Source organism: Pristiophorus japonicus, chromosome 10 (genome assembly GCF_044704955.1).
Source record: "Pristiophorus japonicus isolate sPriJap1 chromosome 10, sPriJap1.hap1, whole genome shotgun sequence".
Lineage (NCBI taxonomy): Eukaryota > Metazoa > Chordata > Chondrichthyes > Pristiophoridae > Pristiophorus > Pristiophorus japonicus.
In genome coordinates, this window is record NC_091986.1 from 165165004 (window position 1) to 165186636 (window position 21633).

Consider the following 21633-nt stretch of genomic DNA (forward strand, 5'->3'; position numbering starts at 1 on the left):
AATTCCACAGGTTAACAACTCTCTGTGTGAAGAAGTTTCTTCTCATCTCAGTCCTAAATGGCCTACCCCTTATCCTAAGACTGTGTCCCCTGGTTCTGGACTTCCCCAACATCGGGAACAATCTACCCGCATCTAACCTGTCTCGTCCCGTCAGAATCTTGTATGTTTCTATGAGATCCCCTCTGATCCTACTAAACTCCAATGCATAAAGGCCCACTTGATCCAATCTCTCCTCATATCTCAGTCCAGCCATCCCAGGAATCAGTCTGGTGAACCTTCGCTGCACTCCCTCAATAGCAAGAATGTCCTTCCTCAGATTAGGAGACCAAAACTGAACACAATATTCCAGGTGAGGTCTCACCAAGGCCCTGTATAACTGCAGTAAGACCTCCCTGCTCCTATACTCAAATCCCCTTGCTATGAAGGCCAACATACCATTTGCCTTCTTTACTGCCTGCTGTACCTGTATGCCAACTTTCAATGACTGATGAACCATGACACCCAGGTCTCGTTGCACCTCCCCTTTTCCTAATCTGCCACCATTCAGATAATATTCTGTCTTCGCGTTTTTGCTCCCAAAGTGGATAACCTCACATTTATTCATATTATACTGCATCTGCCATGCATTTGCCCACTCACCTAGCCTGTCTAAGTCACCCTGCAGCCTCTTAGCATCCCCTCACAGCTCACACTGCCACCCAGTTTAATGTCATCTGCAAACTTGGAGAGATTACACTCAATTCCTTCATCCAAATCATTGATGTATATTATAAAGAGCTGGGGTCCCAGCACTGAACCCTGCAGCACTCCACTAGTCACTGACTGCCATTCTGAAAAGGATCCGTTTATCCCGACTCTCTGATTCCTGTCTGCCAACCAGTTCTCTATCCATGTCTGCATATTACCCCCAATACCACGTGCTTTGATTTTGCACACCAATCTCTTGTGTGGGACCTTGTTAAAAGTCTTTTGAAAGTCCAAATACACCACATCCACTGGTTCTCCCTTGTCCACTCTACTAGTTACATCCTCAAAAAATTCCAGAAGATTTGTCAAGCATGAGTTCCCCTTCATAAATCCATGCTGATCCTGTCACTGCTTTCCAAATGCATTGCTATTTCATCCTTAATAATTGATTCCAACATATTCCCCACCACTGATGTCAGGCTAACTGGTCTATAATTACCCACTTTCTCTCTCCCTCCCTTTTTAAAAAGTGGTGTTACATTAGCTACTCTCCAGTCCATAGGAACTGATCCCGAGTCGATCGGCTGTTGAAAAATGATCACCAATGCATCCACTATTTCTAGGGCCACTTCCTTAAGTACTCTGGGATGCAGACTATCAGGCCCCAGGGATTTATCGGCCTTCAATCCCATTAATTTCCCTAACACAATTTCCTGCCCAATAAGGATATCCTTCAATTCCTCTTTCTCACTAGACCCTCGGTCCCCTAGTACTTCCGGAAGGTTATTTGTGTCTTCCTTCGTGAAGACAGAACCAAAGTATTTGTTCAATTGGTCTGCCATTTCTTTGTTCCCCATTATAAATTCACCTGAATCTGACTGCAAGGGACCTACGTTTGTCTTCACTAATCTTTTTCTCTTCATATATCTAAAGAAGCTTTTGCAGTCAGTTTTTATGTTCCCGGCAAGCTTCTTCTCGTACTCTATTTTCCCCCTCTTAATTAAACCATTTGTCCTCCTCTGCTGAATTCTAAATTTCTCCCAGTCCTCAGGTTTGCTGCTTTTTTCTGGCCAATTTATATGCCTCTTCCTTGGAATTAACACTATCCTTAATTTCCCTTGTTAGCCACAGTTGAGCCACCTTCCCCATTTTATTTTTACTCCAGACAGGGATGTACAATTGCTGAAGTTCACCCATGTGATCTTTAAATGTTTTCCATTGCCTATCCACCATCAACCCTTTAAGTATCATTTGCCAGTCTATTCTAGCCAATTCTCGCCTCAAACCATCAAAGTTACCTTTCCTTAAGTTCTGGACCCTAGTTTCTGAATTAACTGTGTCACTCTCCATCTTAAGAAAGAATTCTACCATGTTATGGTCACTCTTCAGGACCTATTTCCCTTAGCAGAAAGTCAATAACCAGGGGGCATAGATTTAAAGTAATTGGTAGAAAGATTGGAGGGGAGTTGAGGAGAAATATTTTCACCCAGAGGCTGGTGGGGGTCTGGAACTCACTGCCTGAAAGGGTGCTAGAGTTAGAAACTCTCATCACATTTAAAAAGTATTTGGATATGCACTTGAAGTGCTGCAACCAAGAACTAGAAAATGGTATTAGGCTGGATAGCTCTTTTTCAGCCAGCACAGACACGAAGGGCCGAATAGTCACTTTCTGTGACATAAATTTCGATGAATCTATTCTATGATTCTTGTCATGAACCAATCAAATGACTAGATGGCAACATTGAGTGAAACACCTAATCAAATGATCATAACAGGACCCAAACTCGGAGAAAACCCATTTTAAAATAATTATATACACACATATACTTCCTTTGCAATGACAGTATACAGATTAAGAGAGAGATAAAATGCAATCTTTGTGCAGTAATATTCTACATTACTAAGTGTTAAAAGTATCACTGGTTGTTGCTCAACCTTTAATTTGTCACTTTTTTAACAATACAATATTATGGGTTTTGTAGGCTACCAGTCTTCACATTGAAATAAGTTTATTTTTTTTAAAACTGGCAATCAAATCACAAACAGGTTTCGTACGAAGTTACAAAGATTTTCCTTCTCATTGTATACCAATATCTGACAGATGTACTCTATATCATTATGCTCCAAGTTCCAGCACTATTAAAGATCGCTAGGCCCCACTGCTGGCACCAATGGCAAGGATGCACCCAGTAGTCTGGGTTGGGTCTGACTTCCTGCCCTTCTTAACCCCATAGCAGGTAGGGGGAGTGCTGTATGTACCAAGTTGCAATACAGTAATAATATTCAGTATGATGATGGCATGGGCTCTATGCTGACCAGCACACTATTGAGGGGGAAACATTTACTCGTTTCCCCCTCAATATGGAAATTGTCATGTATAAATACACCATCAGCCTTTTAAGATCATGCATGACCTTAACGAACAGTGTAATGCAGCTACTTCATGGCACTGAGTTTAATAATCAGAGAAATAATGAAATTACTGAAGCAAAAAGAAATGAGTTCTGCAGATTCCCTTGGCATTGATTTTTGCTGATGGAGCTGAACCCCAGTGAGCAATGGACTCAGAAGCATTGGAAAATCAAAGGCACCCACATTTCTGATCTGTGCTGCTGGTGGCAATGCACACTCTATAGTTACTCCCTTAATCTATTTAATTGGAAATCTAACATTATGCTGTATAAGTAATCTGAACCATTCGACTGCATTACTGTTTTGTATCGAACTCCAATCATTAATTTATAACTCTTTCTTACAATGCTCCTTCAGTCTTCATACTTTATTTCCCTTTAATTACAGATTTTCAATCTGTACCTCAAAGCACAATAACCCCCTAAATATAAGCAACAGAATAGTAAAATGCAAGTAAAATGTACTTGTAAGGGCTCCCCTTTGGCTCAATGAGTTTATTAAGAGAGAGTTGCTGAGTCACAAAGATCAGGAAGGTCCCAAATTCGATCCCAGCTTGTGCTGACTTTAGTAGGGCAATGGTGAGTCTACAATAATTGGCTTTAGGAAAGGGGAAAAAAATCATTCTAGAAATATGCGTGAATTAATGTTGAATTAGGACAGGATTGGGCTCAGGCTTAGCTCTGATGCCTATGCTTAGCAACAGTCAACATCAAGGATTCATACTTCAGCAATGGCTACTTGAATGAGGTACTGGAATCTCTGAGCTCCCATGGAATCTTTTCTCAGCAAGGAGTCCATACCTTCCGGAGAGAAGGAGGGGGGAAAAAATTGTGGCGGAATAAAGTAAAGTAATTTACAATTTCAAGTTACCGGATACCATAGCTTCCTATTATTAAATATCTTTTTATTCAGCACCAGCAGAATTGTGCCCTACATGACAAATTAGGGATAGGATGAAAACTATTTACACCACAGTAAGCAGCATCTAACAAGTTTAGCTCTTTACTACGTTAAATGTTGGACATATCAAGGGGAGTTGTGATGTACCAACATTTTCATTTTAAATTTGCTTTCTCTGTATTCATGCTTTTTTCTAACTACCATGTGCAATTCAAAGACAAATTTGCATTTCATGCCTGGCTGTATGGGGTATCCTATAAGTAAACAATGACATGGCAAGACTGTATATACTGTATCTGGACAATTATGTAGGCTAATCAAATTGACACCAACAAAGAAGCTGATATTACGAGGGGTGACTAAAGGTTTGATCAAAGAGGTAGATTTTAAGGAGGCTCTTAAAGGAGGAGAAAGAGGTGGAGAGTCAGAGAGGTTTAGAGAGGGAACTCCAGACCTTGGGGTCGAAATGGCGAAAGGGATATCTGCCAATGGTGGGGCGACACGAGCATGGGATGCGCAAGAGGCCAGAGTTGGAGGAATGCAATTCTTGGAGGGATGAAGGGCTGGAGGAAGAAATCAGAACCTCATGAAATATTGCAAAATGTTTGATCTGATTATGTAATCTCCAATTAAACATTGGGAAGACCAAAGTCAATGCCTTCGATCACCTCCTTAAAATCTACCTCCTTGATCAAACCTTTAGTCACCCGCTCATAATGGGCCCAAGCTTCCCCAGGAGTTGCTCATATTTTTTTGGAGCAACTGTTTTTTTTTTGAGTATCTTAAAAATCGCGATTCTCCCCATTTAGTTTGCTCCAGTTTAAGTGAGTTAGTTCAGTTTCTTTTTAGTTCAGTTTTTTTTCAAAATGGGGCGTTACCGCCACTTACGCCTGTTTTGGTCATTTAAGCAAGTTTAGCCAGCGAAAAGTTACTCCAAACTAACTTAGGCCAGCGTATGTGTCCACTTTTGTACGCTCAGAAAAACACTGCGGAGACTTAAGAAATCAGCGGAGGTAGCCAGAGATGGTGGGGGGGGGGGGGGGAGGGGGAGAGGGAAGTTAGAGGATTTTCCAAAGCACGAAATACCTTCACAATAACATTAAAGAAGCATAAGTACATTTAAAGCACTAAGCACTAAACAAAGCAGCACATTTAAAGCACCAAGCACTAAACAAAGTACAAAAATAAGCATTCAATAACAAATAAAAAATACAAGGAAGCTGAGAGGACCTGCACCAAGACTTACAAAGCACTAAACAAAGCACAAAAAGAAATAAGCAATTAATTAATAAAAAAATAGAAGGAACCCTGCACCTAAAGCACCAAGACCAAAGTATTAAGCAATCAATCAATCAATAACAAATAAAAAATAGAAGTCCTACCTTTATGTGAAGGGAAGGCAACGGGCCGGGAGGCTAGGAGGAGAGGGCGGGGGGAATGGGGAAGAGAGATGGGGTGGGGGGGGAAAGAGAGAGATGGGGGGGAGACGAGAGAGAGGAGGAGGGGGGGAGACAAGAGAGAGGAGGGGGGGGGACGAAAGAGAGGAGGGGGGGGACGTGAGAGAGGAGGGGGGGGACGAGAGAGAGGGGGGGAACGAGAGAGAGGAGGGGGGGGACGAGAGAGAGGAGGGGAGGGATGTGAGAGAGGAGGGGGGTGGACGAGAGAGAGGGGGGGGGGACGAGAGAGAGGAGGGGGGGACGAGAGAGAGGAGGGGGGGGACGAGAGAGAGGAGGGGGGGACGAGAGAGAGGAGAGGGGGGAGGAAGAGGAAGAAGGGGAGGGGGAGAGGAGGGGGGGGAGGGAGAGGAGAGGAGGGAGAGGAGGGAGGGGAGGGAGGGGGGGGGGAAGTGGAAGTACCCTCTTTATCAAATGATACAAATCCTCTGGAAGGTCTGGAGCCAGCCCCTTGGACTTCAGTATCCTGAAGATCTTGTTCCCAGTAACAAAACGTATCTGGGCAACACCATGGGAATCCCTTAGAATCACACCAATCTGCAATGGGGTCAAGCCATTCTTTGCCAGCTTGTATATCTGTTCTTTTACATCAGACACTGTTCGCGGCGGGGAGCTCATTCGGCCAGGGCTAGGGATGGTGTGCTTCAGGCCCCTCCCACACAGCCTGTAGAGATTCGGGGGTGAGGAGCTACTGTTTTCAGCACCGGGACCTGGCTCCACCCCCCCACTGGATGTGGTGCACCACGCCGAGGCCGAAGACGTCCTGAGGAGCGGGGAGAATACCTAGGTAAGTTTCAGGAGCGGTTTTTGTTCTCAGGTGCGCTGTTCTAAGCGTGGGGGAAAACTTGGGCCCAATATCACCTTCTTTTGCTCGGTGTCAATTTTTGTCTGGTTACACCCTCTCTAAACCTCTCCACCTCTTTCTCCTCCTTTAAGACCCTCTTTAAAACCTACCTCCTTGATCAAAACTTTAGTCATCCCCCCATATATCACTTTCTTTTGCTCGGTGTCAATTTTTGTCTGGTTACACCCGTGAAGCATCTTCGGACATTTTCCTAAGTTAAAGGCACTATATAAATGCAAATTATTTTCATTATAACAACCACCTTTTTGTTGTTTATGACAGGCGAGGAGGGAGAATGCGAGGGCAAAATGAAAGAAGGAAAGAGGAGGGAAAAGAGAATAAGGATGGAAAGAACAAAGAAGCAATACATATATAGACAGACAAGGAAGCATGAACATCCTGTAAACTGGGACTGTGAAACCATAAACAAACAACCACCTGCAGTTGCTATTACAATTGTGATAATAATTTTTAATAGCCAAGGCATACTTAACCACACAGACTTTGGGAAGATTTTCCACTTGTCGTGCTTATACATGTTAAAAACTGCAATTCCTTAAAACTATTCCATTTTCAGCTCAGATACAATCCATTTATCTCCAGCTTTCCAAGAAGCAGTCTCTCCATTTTAAACTGTCATCCAGAAGTAGTAAACAAGCCATTGTGGCAATCACAGTAAACGTGCTATTGGCAGGTTTGACCAGAAGCAATAGTGACGATTGACTGATTGTCTGTTTTACTAGATCAGTCTTGTTCAGTTTTGTTTTGTCATAAATTAGGCTTCTAAAGTATAATGCTAGCAATAAACACAGATAAATTCTGTCATCAGCTAAAGTTAGCTATGGATCGAATTTGTATCTGAAATAGTGTCTTCTTCTTTTGGACACAAAATATTATTTGTAAAATACTGAACTAAATTGGAGGGTCAACAAAGTTGTATAATGTGTATGCCTGAAGTAATGTTCATTGTATTATTTAAAATCTGTTCTCTGCTTAAAGAATGTCAAATCTTAACAAAATAGATGTCTCATTGAAGAAAGTAGACATTACAATTACCTCAACCTAAAACAATAAAATGTGGCAGGCTAACAAGTATCTAAACACATCATGATGAATTCATTCCGCTCTAGTAAATGCTGTACTATTTAGGAAACAATAAGACACATTGGGGTAGACTTTTGCCTTCATTTTCGGCGATTTTCTCGGCGGTATAGCGGTTTATTGATGAGAAGCCGCCCGGCAAAAGTTTCCCCCTTATTTTTTTAAAGATTTGCGCCCACATTTTGAAAAGACCACCAGGAAGCAAACCGCCCACATGCATCTGCATGCACCGCCGAGAAAACCGCTAGGATCTAAGTTTGGCCTCAATGGGGGCCGATATACACTGCCGAAGAAACCGCTTACGAGAAGCTGCCTGAACATAAGAACATAAGAAATAGGAGCAGGAGTAGGCCATATGGCCCCTCGAGCCTGCTCCGCCATTTAATATGAAACAGGGCAGCAGGTGAGTACCCTGCAAAGAAAGGTAAGTTAAAGGTTTTTTATTATTAGTTTTAAAATTCTAAAACGGCGATTACCTTAAAAACTGTCTTGAGAATGTTATTTTTTAAAGTGAAAAAATATTTTGAGTTTTCCCCCCTCCCTAGGCCCAACTGCAGCCTCGGACTAAATTTTAAATACTTACCGTCCATTCCGGTAAGAACTGTCCATTTTCCTTAGTTTCAGCTTTAGCCACCGAGAAACTGTTGAGAATCTTGGTGCAAGACCCATTTTCTCGCCGGGTGGTATTTCTTAGCTTTATTATGGAAATTTTCGCCAGCATTGGTTGCAGAACCTTAGTGGTGTTTCTGGGCAGCAATCAGCTGGTAAGGGGCTTTAGGGACCCATTATTCTAGCAGCATACAGCAGATTATCTTAATATGGTTCACAGTCTCGACTGTTTAGTAAGGTAATTGATAATCTACATCTGTACAGTAGATATAAGCAGACTGTAATATGAACATGTTCACTTCAGTGACCTAGCAATTTACTTGATTGATGAAAAGGATTTGCTCATTTATACTCTAGGGGCATACATTTCTCAGGAGTTACCATATGCATTAGTGCCATTCCATGCTGCATGCATCAATCAAAAGCATTACATTTATAACATGATCAATTGCACTATAAGTATGATGAAGTATAAGCCAACAACAGTAATAGCATGCAAACTCATAGCCAATCAGAACCCAATTTCCCCTTGTTCTCCTGTGCTGCATGACCTCATTTTCCAAGCTCCAACGTCAAACTGATGCTCAAACAAAGTACTGGGCAACCTCACCAGACCTCGGAATAGCATAATTCCACAGGCAGACCCGGTAAGTAATTATATATGGCACATATTATGTAAATAGAATAAATGCTAGGAGTCCTAGTTAATGGAGAATAAACCACTCATTACGGCTGACATGACTCCTTTACGCCTATTGCACCTCTGAGTTAAGACACCACTTCATTTAGATTCCTACAAAACATCAATTCCTAACAAGCACCATTTTGCCTTTAATAGCAATAATCATGTGGTACCATAAACATTCCTAATCTGAAAAATACTGAATAGAAATCAGCTTATGGCAGAATTGATTGTCAAATATAACGAACGGGTAACAGTTCCAGTTTATTCACGACCTACATCCCCATTAATTAACTCCAGCACAGTCCATTCCATTCTCCCAGTTTCTCCGTCACATCTGCTCTGACGACGCCACCTTTCACACTCGTGCCTCTGACATGTCTTCCTTTTTCCTCAACAGAGGATTCCCCTCCACCATGGTTAACATGGCCCTTGACTGTGTCTGTTCTATTTCCCGCACCTCCGCTTTCACCTCTTCCCCTCCCTCTCAGAACCATGATAGGGTTCCCCTTGTCCTCACCTTTCACCCCACCAGCCTCCACGTTCAACGAATCATACTCCGCCATTTCCGCCACCTCCACCGTGATCCCACCACCAATCACATCTTCCCCTCCCCTCTCAGCATTCCGAAGGGACCGCTCCCTCCGCGACACCCTGGTCCATTCCGCAGTCACCCCTAGCAGCCCCACCTCTTCCCGCGACACCTTACCGTGAAAGCGCAAGAGATGCAACACCTGCCCTTTACCTCCTCCCTACCACTATCCAGGGCCCCAAATACTCCTTCCAGGTGAAACAGCAATTTACTTAAACAGGTGCAGCATCCCAAATCCAGAACGTTCGGCACAGAGGCAGTTCCGGATTTTGCATTTTGCCGGACTTTGGAACATCTTTCTGACGTCACGAATCCGGAAACACCTGAGCCCAGGTTTGGGTATTTCTGGATTTCGGAATGTCAGAAGTAGGGGGAGGGGGGGCACCGAAGAGCTGTTCGGGTCGCCGGGTGATGACGTCGTCGGGCAGGGCCCCGCCACCGTGGAAGTGTTTGGGCGGGCCCCACCACCGTGGAGTTGTTCGGGCGGGGCCCCGCCAAAGAGGAGGTGTTTGGGCGGGCCAGCAAGGAGGCCCCGAGGTCGGACGGTGGCAAGGTCCAAGGTCGGGCAGCAGCGGTACCTCGAGGTCGGCAGGGTCCGGATTCTGGAGCATTTTACAGGTTCCGGATTACCCTGCCACCAATTGGTCCGGAGTCCGGAACATTCTGGATTACGGATTTTGGACACTGCACCTGTACTTCTTTCAATTTAGTATACTGTATTCGCTGCTCACGATGTGGTCTCCTCTACATTGGGGAGACCAAGCATAGATTGGGTGACCGCTTTGAGGAGCACTTCCGTTCAGTCCGCAAGTGTGACCCTGAGCTTCTAGTCACCTGTCACTTTAATTCTCCACTGCATTCCACTCTGACCTCGGTCTCCTACACTGTTCCAACGAAGCTCAACGCAAGCTCGAGGAACAGCACTTCATCTTTCATTTAGGTACTTTACAGCCTTCTGGACTCGATATCGAATTCAAAAATTTCAGAGCATAACCACTGCCAATCTTTGGCTCCTTTCACCCGCCCCCAAACCCGCCCTCCCCACTTAAAGCCTGTTTCTTTCTTTCTATTTTTCTCATTGTCTCTAATGGAAGTTGGGTCATTATCCCATCATTCATACTCTATCTTGACTAATGTTTTTGGGCCATCATACCTTTTGTCTCTCTAATCTCTCTTGTCTACTAACCTATCATAGTCTACAGATATGTGAAGAGAAAATGATTAGTGACGACAAACGTAGGTCCCTTGCAGTCAGATTCAGGTGAATTTACAATGGGGAACAAAGAAATGGCAGACCAGTTGAACAAATACTTTGGTTCTGTCTTCATGAAGGAAGACACAAATAACCTTCCGGAAGTACTAGGGGACCGAGGGTCTAGTGAGAAGGAGGAACTGAAGGAAATCCTTATTGGCGGGAAATTGTGTTAGGGAAATTGATGAGATTGAAGGCCGATAAATCCCTGGGGCCTGATAGTCTGCATCCCAGAGTACTTAAGGAAGTGGCCCTAGAAATAGTGGATGCATTGGTGATCATTTTCCAGCAGTCTATCGACTCTGGATCAGTTCTTATGGACTGGAGGGTAGCTAATGTAACACCACTTTTTAAAAAAGGAGGGAGAGAGAAAACAGGTAATTATAGATCGGTTAGCCCAACATCAGTAGTGGGGAAAATGTAGAATCAATTATTAAAGATGTAATATCAGTGCATTTGGAAAGCAGTGACAGGATCGGTTCAAGTCAGCATGGATTTATGAAAGTGAAATCATGCTTGACAAATCTTCTAGAATTTTTTGAGGATGTAACTAGTAGAGTGGACAAGGGAGAACCAGTGGATGTGGTGTATTTGGACTTTCAAAAGGCTTTTGACAAGGTCCCACACAAGAGATTGGTGTGCAAAATTAAAGCACATGGTATTGGGGGTAATGTGCTGATGTGGATAGAGAACTGGTTGGCAGACAGGAAGCAAAGAGTGGGAATAAATAGGTCCTTTTCAGTATGGCATGCTGTGACTAATGGGGTACCGCAAGGTTCAGTGCTGGGACCCCAGCTATTTACAATATACATTAATGATTTAAATGAAGGAATTTAGTATAATATCTCCAAGTTTGCAGATGACACTAAGTTGGGTGGCAGTGTGAGCTGTGAGGAGGACGCGAAGAGGCTGCAGGGTGACTTGGACAGGTTAGGTGAGTGGGCAAATGCATGGCAGTTGCAGTATAATGTGGATAAATGTGAGGTTATCCACTTTGGGGGAAAAAACACGAAGGCAGATTATCTGAACGGCGGCAGATTAGGAAAAGGGGAGGTGCATCGAGACCTGGGTATCATGGTACATCAGTCATTGAAAGTTGGCATGCAGTTACAGCAGGCGGTGAAGAAGGCAAATGGTATGTTGGCCTTCATAGCTAGGGGATTTGAGTATAGGAGCAGGGAGGTCTTACTGCAGTTGTACAGGGCCTTGGTGAGGCCTCACCTGGAATATTGTGTTCAGTTTTGGTTTTCTAAACTGAGGAAGGACATTCTTACTATTGAGGGAGTGCAGCGAAGGTTCACCAGACTGATTCCCGGGATGGCAGGACTGACATATGAGGAGAGACTGGATCGACTGGGCCTGTATTCACTGGAGTTTAGAAGGATGAGAGGGGATCTCATAGAAACACATAAAATTCTGACGGGACTGGACAGGTTAGATGCAGGAAGAATGTTTCCGATGTTGGGGAAGTCCAGCACCAGAGGACACAGTCTAAGGATAAGGGGTAAGCCATTTAGGACGGAGATGAGGAGAGACTTCTTCACTCAGAGTTGTTAACCTGTGGAATTCCCTACCGCAGACAGTGTTGATGCCAGTTCGTTGGATATATTCACGAGGGAGTTAGATATGGTCCTTACGGCTAAAGGGATCAAGGGGTATGGAGAGAAAGCAGGAAAGGGGTACTGAGGTAATGATCAGCCATGATCTTATTGAATGGTGGTGCTGGCTCGAAGGGCCGAATGGCCTACTCCTGCACCTATTTTCTATGTTTCTATCACAGACCTTCCCTTTTGTTCTTTCTTCCCCTCCCCCTTTCAGTGCTTGTTAAGAATCTGTTCTTTTCGAACACTCTCCAGTTCTGACGAAGGGTCATCGACCCGAAATGTTAACTCTGCTTCCTCTCCACAGACGCTGCCTGACCTGCTGAGATTTCCAGCATTTTCTGTTTCTATTCCAGCAAAGTACCTATTTGATGAATGTATAGAATTCTAATGAAATGCACTGCTTTGCGTTGTTTAGAATTTCAGATCGACAGAATAAAGCATCTCCCGCTTAACTATTTATGAATTCTTAGCACGTTATCATATTCAACCAGTTGACATATTTCACCAAGAAGGAAGAACATGCTCGACAGTCTTAACAAAATTATATGATGGAAAATACTGATCAGTATTTTCCTTTCGGTATAATTAGCTATTTTTATTAACAGTTTACAGGAATATGAATCAAATATAAAATTGCTAAGTATTGCATTGATTAAAGTTAGTCTGTTAAAAATATATCCAAGATATTGATTGTCCTGCGAAAGCAGCAGGTATTTAGTTATTACATCAATGCACCTTTACAATATTGATACAATGGTAATTACGTTCTATAAGATTATTTTACTTTTCACATATAGCTTACCTGTGTTTAAGATGTGCTTCCAAATCACATCGTTGCATCACTTCTTGACAGTTACTGTCAAAAGGACAGGACACCAACAGTTTGTCTAAAAGTTTGTGAACAAGAATGCTGGACTTTTTGCACAGTTTAAAGTGAAGCCTTTTGCGGTCCAATGGGCAGAAGTCCTTCTCTCGCAAAAAATTCCGGAGGCACTTGTAACAAAATGTATGTCCACAGGGAGTATCTAGTGGCTGCAGCAGAGGCTGGAGACAAATGTGGCAGACGAGGTCATCATCCATTTCATGCTGGTAATTGTACAGATGGTTCTCCCTTGTCCAGTGTTGCTGACCACACTCAAAGCATAATGGGTTTAAAGGGGGCTCATGTTCCTCTGGCTCAACGTCACCATTAGTAGTACTCATGGTAACTCACTTTGGCACAGTTGCTATCGATCAATTACTCATCTACAGTCATTCGTGCATTGTCAGATATTCAAATACAATCTATCCTGGTCCCAGCAATCTCAGAGCCTCATTGTTCTGTGAAAAAAAAATTGAAAGGTTCATTTTCCAATCAAGGAAAAGCTGTTTTATTCAATTGTTTTGCCATTCTTCATTTACTGAGGAAGATAGAGCTTAACAGGATCAAACATGAATGCTTTCACTGAAGACACTTTAATTTTTCATGTTAAAAGAGTACAAGCTGTTCTACAGCTCCTTTATATAAAGGGAACCTAGCTTCAAATAATATTTACATTAATAAAGCTCTGATGTTACCAGCTATTTTTGTAAGACGTTGTTCACTTAGTATTCAATTACATAACTAATTAAAAACCAGAGTCTTGAAGCTGTTATGCATCATCTCACAAAAAGGAATTAACTTATGGTAGATTTTCAACTTGCTGTCTTGGCGAAAACAGGCACTACGGTCACCCGTTATAGAAAAATCGGGCGGTTTGCATAAGGGGAGGTCAATCCACAAAGGCACTTTTACATCAGGCAGCAAGTTGAAAATCTATCCTTTTGAGTCAAGTGTAGTTTCCTGGAGAGTTTGAAATCCATTAGTTTTCAGCAGGGACCAATATTTATTGTTTCCTGATTGTATTACTTCCCAGATTGAAAAAAAATAAGGAATTAAACTTTCACATTTACATATAGAAAACAATACAGAACTTATAAAACTTTATAACTGCAGATAAGAACATAAGAATTCGGAGCAGGAGTACGGCCCCTCAAGCCTGCTCCGCCATTCAATAAGATCATGGCTGATCTTCAACCTCAACTCCATTTTCCAGCCAATCCCCATTTCCTTGATTCCTCCAGAGTCCAAAAATCTATCTATCTCAGCCTTGAATATACTCAACGACTCAGCATCCACAGCCCTCTGGGGCAGAGATATAGAATGAAATGCAGAGAACAATAATGATGTGAACCTTTATGCATGTTCTATTTAATTAAAATATTTTAAAAGTTATATATGGGTAAGCTTCTGCATTTGCTGTCCTGATGGGGAACCTCGACCATCGGTATTTTTAAAATCAGAAATTTGGGCATGTGCTGCACACAATTTTCTGACAATTAACTAAAATGTTTGTTAAATTAGGTGCAGCATATGCCCGAACAGGTGAGGCTCATCACCTGATGTGACTACTCCAAGACAATAAACTCTGGCAAGGCCTTTTCCGGTCATTCCCTCATGTCTTTTACCATCCACATCCCCTTTCACATCTCCAAATCTTCCACACTCACCCTCTATTTCTGTAGAAAATTATCCCTAAATCCCTCTTCTCTGCTCGACCAGTATTTCCAAAGACCTGCTCAAAAGCTGCCATGTTTCCACGATTGATGCCCTTAACTGCATCTGAACCCAGATAATCTGACTCCCTCCACTCACTCTGGTAGAATAGACCTTTTGTGACATCAAACCAGGGTTTTTAGGTGTTACTGGTAGATCTTTGGACTAGTCTTAAGCCATGTGCACTCACACAGTGGCTCCCTTTCTACAGTCAAAACTCTTAATATAACCGATGATCATCCTAGACTGCAAAGCTAATCCTAAATTCTTCACCAAAAACTCTCAAACCTCCTTCCCTGGCTCAATTCCTTTTTATTTACAATACTAGAGGGAACAGCTTGCAAACATCTGTGCCTTTTTCAATGATGTTCTGTGTGAATGTGAACCTTCCATGGTCTTTGAAGCAGTTGATTACTCCCTCTGCAACCTGAACTTTGCAGTGTGATAAAGCAAGCTTCATAGAATGAGCTTACAATTAAAGGGATGCAGTTACTTAAAGGTAAGTAACCAAATAAAAAGAGATAAGATATGGTGAAGCCCTTTAAATGGCAGAAGCCCCAACATGGAGACAAGAAACAGAATCTAGGAGCAAATGGCAGAACAACATTGCCCCGTGACCTCCTTTGATGACTGGTGACATGGATAGTTTTTTTTCAAAAATATACTTTATTCATATAAAATTTTCACAATACATTGAAAATAGTTCAGTTTCTTGCGGTCAGCAATTCCATACAATTCATTTGGATGCTGACAGCAGTTCCATACAATGCACTAGCGTGCATTTCATTTCAAGGTACAGTTTAGTACAATCCATAAATCACGTTACATGTAGCACGGTGCAAATAAGGGTAAAACATAGAAACATAGAAAATAGATGCAAGAGCAGGCTATTCGGCCCTTCATTCAACCTCAGTACCCCACCCCAGCCTTCTCTCCATACCGCCTGATCCCTTTAGCCATAAGGGCCACATCTAACTCCCTTTTGAATATATCCAATGAACTGGAAACAACTTTCTGTGACAGAGAATTCCACAGGTTCATAACTCGCTGGGTGAAAAAGTTTCTCCTCATCTTGGTCCTATATGGCTTACGCCTTATCCTTAGACTGTGTCCCCTGGTTCTGGACTTCCCCAACATCGGGAACATTCTTCCTGCATCTAACCTGTCGAGTCCTGTCAGAATTTTATACGTTTCTATGAGATCCCCTCTCATTCTTCTAAATTCCAGTGAGTATAAGCTTAGCCGATCTAATCTTTGCTTAGCCGATCTAGTCTTTCCTCACATGTCAGTCCTGCCATCCCGGGAATCAGTCTGGTGAACCTTCGCTGCACTCCCTCAATAGCAAGCACATCCTTCCTCAGATTAGGAGACCAAAACTGCACACAATACTCAAGGTGTGGTCTCACCAAAGCCCTGTACAACTGCAGCCAGACCTCCCTGCTCCTATACTCAAATCCCCTCACTATGAAGGCCAGCATGACATTTGCTTTCTTTACTGCCTGCTGTACCTGCATGTCTACCTTCAATGACTGATGTACCATGACACCTAGGCCTCGTTGCTCCTCCCCTTTTACTAATCTGTCACCATTCAGATAGTAATCTGCCTTCCTGTTTTTGCCACCAAAGTGGATAACCTCACATTTATCCACATTATACTGCATCTGCCATGCATTTGTCCATTCACCTAACCTGTCCAAGTGTCCTTGCAGTCTCTTTGCATCCTCCCCAGCTTAGTGTCATCTGAAAACTTGGAGATATTACATTCAATTTCTTTATCTAAATCATTAATGTATATTGTAAATAGCTGGGGTCCCAGCACTGAACCCTGTAGCACCCCACTAGTCACTGCCTGCCATTCTGAAAAGGACCCGTTTATTCCCACACTTTGCTTCATGTCTGCCAACCAGTTCTCTATCCACGTCAATACATTAACCCCAATACCATGTGCCTTAATTTTGCACACTAATCTCTTGTGTGGGACCTTGTCAAAAGCCTTTTAAAAGTCTAAATACACAACATCTACTGATTCTCCCTTATCCACTCTGCTAGTTACATTCTCAAAAAATTCCAGAAGATTTGTCAAGCATGATTTCCCTTTCATAAATCCATGCTGACTTGGACCGATCCTGTCACTGCTTTCCAAATGCACTGCTATTACATCTTTAATATTTGCCTCCAGCATTTTCCCAACCACTGATGTCAGGCTAACTGGTCTATAATTCAGTTTTTTCTCTCCCACCTTTTTTAAAAAGTGGGATTACATTAGCTACCCTCCAATCCATAGGAACTAATCCAGAGTCCATGGAATGTTGGAAAATGACCACCAATGCATCCACTATTTCTAGGGCCATTTCCTTAAGTACTCTGGGATGCAAACTATCAGGCCCTGGAGATTTATCGGCCTTCAGTCCCTTCCATTTCCCCAACACCATTTCCTGACTAATAAGGATTTCCCTCAGTACCCGCTTCTCGCTAGACCCTCGGTCCCCGAGTATTTTCGGGAGGTTATTCATGTCTTCCTTAGTGAAGACAGAACCAAAGTATTTGTTCAATTGGTCTGCCATTTCCTTGTTCCCCATTATGAATTCACCTGATTCTGACTGCAAGGGAGCTACATTAGTCTTCACTAAGTTTTTTCTCTTCACATATCTATAGAAGCTTTTGCAGTCAGTTTTTATATTCCCTGCAAGCTTACTCTCATACTCTATTTTCCCCCTCCTGACGAAACCCTTAGTTCTCCTCTGCTGACTTCTAAATTTCTCCCAGTCCTCAGCTGCTTTTTCTGGCTAATTTATATGCCTCTTCCTTGGATTTAACACTTTCCCTAATTTCCCTTGTTAGATTTAAGCTGGATTTATGAAAGGGAAATCATGCTTGATGAATCTTCTGGAATTTTTTGAGGATGTAACTAGCAGAGTGGACAAGGGAGAACCAGTGGATGTGGTGTATTTGGACTTTCAAAAGGATTTTGACATGGTCCTGCATGAGAGATTGGTGTGCAAAATCAAAGCACATGGTATTGGGGGTAATATACTGACGTGGATAGGGAACTGGTTGGCAGACAGGAAGCAGAGAGTGGGGATAAACGGGTCCTTTTCAGAATGGTAGGCAGTGACTAGTGGAGTGCCACAGGGCTCAGTACGGGTACCCCAGCTCTTTACAATGTATATTAACGATTTAGATGAAGGAATAGTGTGTAATATCTCCAAGTTTGCAGATGACACTAAACTGGGTGGCAGTGTGAGCTGTGAGGAAGATGCTAAGAGGCTGCAGTGTGATTTGGACAAGTTAGGTGAGTGGGCAAATACATGGCAGATGCAGTATAATGTGGATAAATGTGAGGTTATCCACTTTGGGGGCAAAAACACGAAGGCAGAATATTATCTGAATGGCAGCAGATTAGGAAAAGGGGAGGTGCAAGAAGACCTGGGTGTCATGGTTCATCAGTCACTGAAAGTGGGCACGCAGGTACAGCAGGCGGTAAAGAAGGCAAATGGTATGTTGGCCTTCATAGCTAGGGGATCTGAATATAGAAGCAGGGAAGTCTTAATGCAGCTGTACAGGGCCTCAGTTAGACCTCACCTGGAATATTGTGTTCAGTTTTGGTCTCCTTGTCTGAGGAAGGACGTTCTTGGTTTTGAGGGAGTGCAGCGAAGGTTCACCAGACTAATTCCGGGGATGGCTGGGCTGTCATATGAGGAGAGACTGGATCAACTGGGCCTTTATACATTGGAGTTTAGAAAGATGAGAGGGCATCTCATAGAAACATATAGGATTCTGACGGGACTGGACAGGATAAATGCAGGAAGAATGTTCCCAATGTTGGGGAAGTCCAGAACCAGGGGACATAGTCTTAGGATAAGGGGTAGGCCATTTAGGACTGAGATGAGGAGAGACTTCTTCACTCAGGAGTTGTTAACCTGTGGAATTCCCTGCCGCAGAGTTGTTGAATATATCCAGTGAACTGGCATCAAGAGGGAGTTAGATATGGCCCTTACGGTTAAGGGGATCAAGGGGTATGGAGAGAAAGCAGGAAAGGGGTACTGAAGGAATGATCAGCCATGATCTTATTGAATGGTGGTGCAGGCTCAAGGGGCCGAATGGCCTACTCCTGAACCTATTTTCTATGTTTCTACTAACCACAATTATGTTTTCTAGGTCCCCAGGCTCCCCAGGAGCAATCAACAAACGTAGAGGCCCCAAGAATTTCACCACTCCTTGTACAGATCTTGTTGACCACGGAGTACACCAGCGAGGAGGATGATGATGAACCTCAAGCAAGCTGCTCCAATATTCCTGCAGCCACTTCTTCTTTAAACGAGGAAGCAGCAGGGCCAAGTCCCTTGCAGCAGGGCACCCCGAGTGGTCCAATGCCTACCCCGCGGAGTTTGATTCGATGAGGTAGGATTGCTCAATGACAGGCAGACACCAACATGGTTGAACTGTCAAGGATGAGCGTCAACAGTGGTCGAGAGCTACTTCAGGCAATGGGTGGATTGACCGATCACATTGCCGCACCGACTGCGTGTATCTCGGAGGACATGGCGCAGATGGTTGCGGCAATGCGGAGAATGGCCGATTCAGTCGATGCCATGCGGTGGTCTCGGGATACGGCACTGCACCCCACGGTGCCGTACCGCCCATGTCGACAGATGCGAGTCAGGAGGAAGCAGTTGCTTCTGACTTGGAAGACATTTCTTTGGAAACGTCTTCTCCAGCTTCAGCATAGATTGTGACTCTGCCACCATCAGCCCCCACACAGCAGCAGCACTCAAGGTGCCCTGCTGCAAGGCGGCTTGGTGTGAATGCAGGGAGAAGGGGGAGGGTGTAAGTGGAAAAGGGGGGTTCAGACCGGGGAGGTAGGTAGAGGCAAAGGGCAGCGTGGCCGCAGGTAGGGGAGGGGGCGGGTGAGTGGGACATTATTCTTGTTTTTGTATTGTTCACTGTTGGGGTTGTTGTTGTTATTATTATAATAAATTTCTTGACTGTTGGGGGGTGGGGGATGCTTGTGTCGTTATATTATAAATGTTATTGATGAAAAATTGTTATTAAATATTGTTATTTAAAAAAAATCACTGTTGGGGTGGGGGTTTGGGGGGGAGATGGGTGTTTATATTCATGTATATGTTTCTTTTTTTCACTTTAGTTTGTTTAAAAAAGAAATTAGAAATTTTGTAATTATTAAATATTTTTTATTTAACTTAACATTGTTGTGCAGTGTCTTCCAATATCAGAAAGGTCAAACATCAATACAAGGGTTGCAAACAATGGCAAGGCCAGGCCAGGCAAGGATGAAACGTAATGTAACGCAACTATAACAGTCACCAACGTTACTTCACGCAAAGCGGTCATTTATGAGCTGCTGACGCAACAGTCTTGCAGCTGCGTAACTACCACGGGGCTTTTCCTGCGGTCTAGGGTGGGGTGGGGGCATGGCTTCAACGCCAGCCTGATTGTCCTCCCCGAGGTCATCTTCCTCCTCCTCCTCTCTCTCCTGAGGCAGACCGGCCGTTCCATCTGGCAATTCTTGTCCCTTCCTGATAGCTAAGTTATGCAACATGCAGCACACCACAATGAACACAACGACCTGCTCAAGGGTGGTAATGTAAGTCATCTCCTGAGTGGTTCAGGCATCTGAAGCGCTGCTTAAGCACTCCAATTGTCTTTTCGACGATATTGCGTGTGGCTATATGGCTTTCGTTGTATCTCCTCTTGGCTTCTGTCTGAGGGTTACGCAGGGGGCGTCATGAGCCAGCTGGCAAGGCCATATCCCTTATCCCCTAGCATCCAACCATGACCTTGTGGCTGACTCTTAAACAGGCCAGAGACAGTACTCTCATGCAAGATGTGCGCATTATGGATGCTCCCTGGAAATTTTGCATTTACTGCCATGATTATTTGCTTGTAGTAGATGACGAATTGCACATTCAGGAAGTGGAATCCCTTTCGGTTCCGAAACACTTCTGCATCCTGAAAAGGTGTTCGCAGGGCGATGTGCATGCAGTCTATTGCTCCCTACACCTTGGGGAAGTTTGCTATTCTTGAGAACCCCAAAGCCCTCTCACTCAGTGCCTCCCTGGTCATAAGGAAGTTTATAAAGTCCATCCTGTGAGCGTAAAGGGCTTCAGTCACCTGTCCAATGTAGCAATGTGTGGCGTGCTGAGAAATGCTGCAAATGTCGCCAGCTGAGGCCTGAAAGGAGCCCGATGCATAGAAGGAAAGTGCCGCAGTAACCTGAACCTCAATGGGCAGTGTGGTCCTGATGGTGCTGGTAGACTGCAGATCTCCCTTAATTAGCTGGCATATCTCACTGATGACCTCCTTTCGGAAGCGCAGCCTCCTAATGCATATTATTAGACAAGTCCAGGTATGATCACTTATCCCTGTAAATGCGTTGGGTGTAAGGTCTCCTCTTCCTCAGCAGTTTGCCATCTCTTTGATTGGGCACATAATGCTCCTCAATAAACCTTCTCCCATCTCTATTCTGTAGCATGAGTAGTCAGCAATACTGGCTGAGAAATTACAGGCCCCATTACTATAAATGCCCTAATATGTCTTCAAAATTATTCAATTGTCGTCTACAAACGTAATATAAACTCCAAGTTCACCACAATGTGATTAGATGGTTGCCAAGATTTTAAAATGACCTTAAAATCACTCACGAATTACTTAAATGCTCCCATCAACTTGAAGCAGCCTTTTATTAAAAGTCCCCGATTTACAAAATGGCCTCAATATCGCTGGGTTAAGGTCAGGTGAGTGCAGCTTTTCTTGAGCGTCTTTTTGGGCGAGCGATCATTTGGGCGGTATGTGGATGAGATGCCAGAAGTAGCGCTCGGCGATAATCTGAGTGGTATTTGGGCGTTAGTTTCCATTTATAAATCAAATATGGCCGGTAAACTCAATCTCAGCGGTTAAATA

General features: G+C 43.6%; 1 protein-coding gene across 1 annotated transcript in view; it reads right to left on the reverse strand.

The window, feature by feature from the left end:
- lnx2a (ligand of numb-protein X 2a) overlaps positions 1–21633 on the reverse strand; it is a 262297-nt gene that overhangs the window by 144282 nt on the left and 96382 nt on the right. Inside the window, exon 2 of the mRNA XM_070892288.1 lies at positions 12940–13457. Coding sequence (XP_070748389.1) covers positions 12940–13340 — 401 coding nt within the window. The 5' untranslated portion in view covers positions 13341–13457. The remainder of the gene's footprint in view (positions 1–12939; positions 13458–21633) is intronic.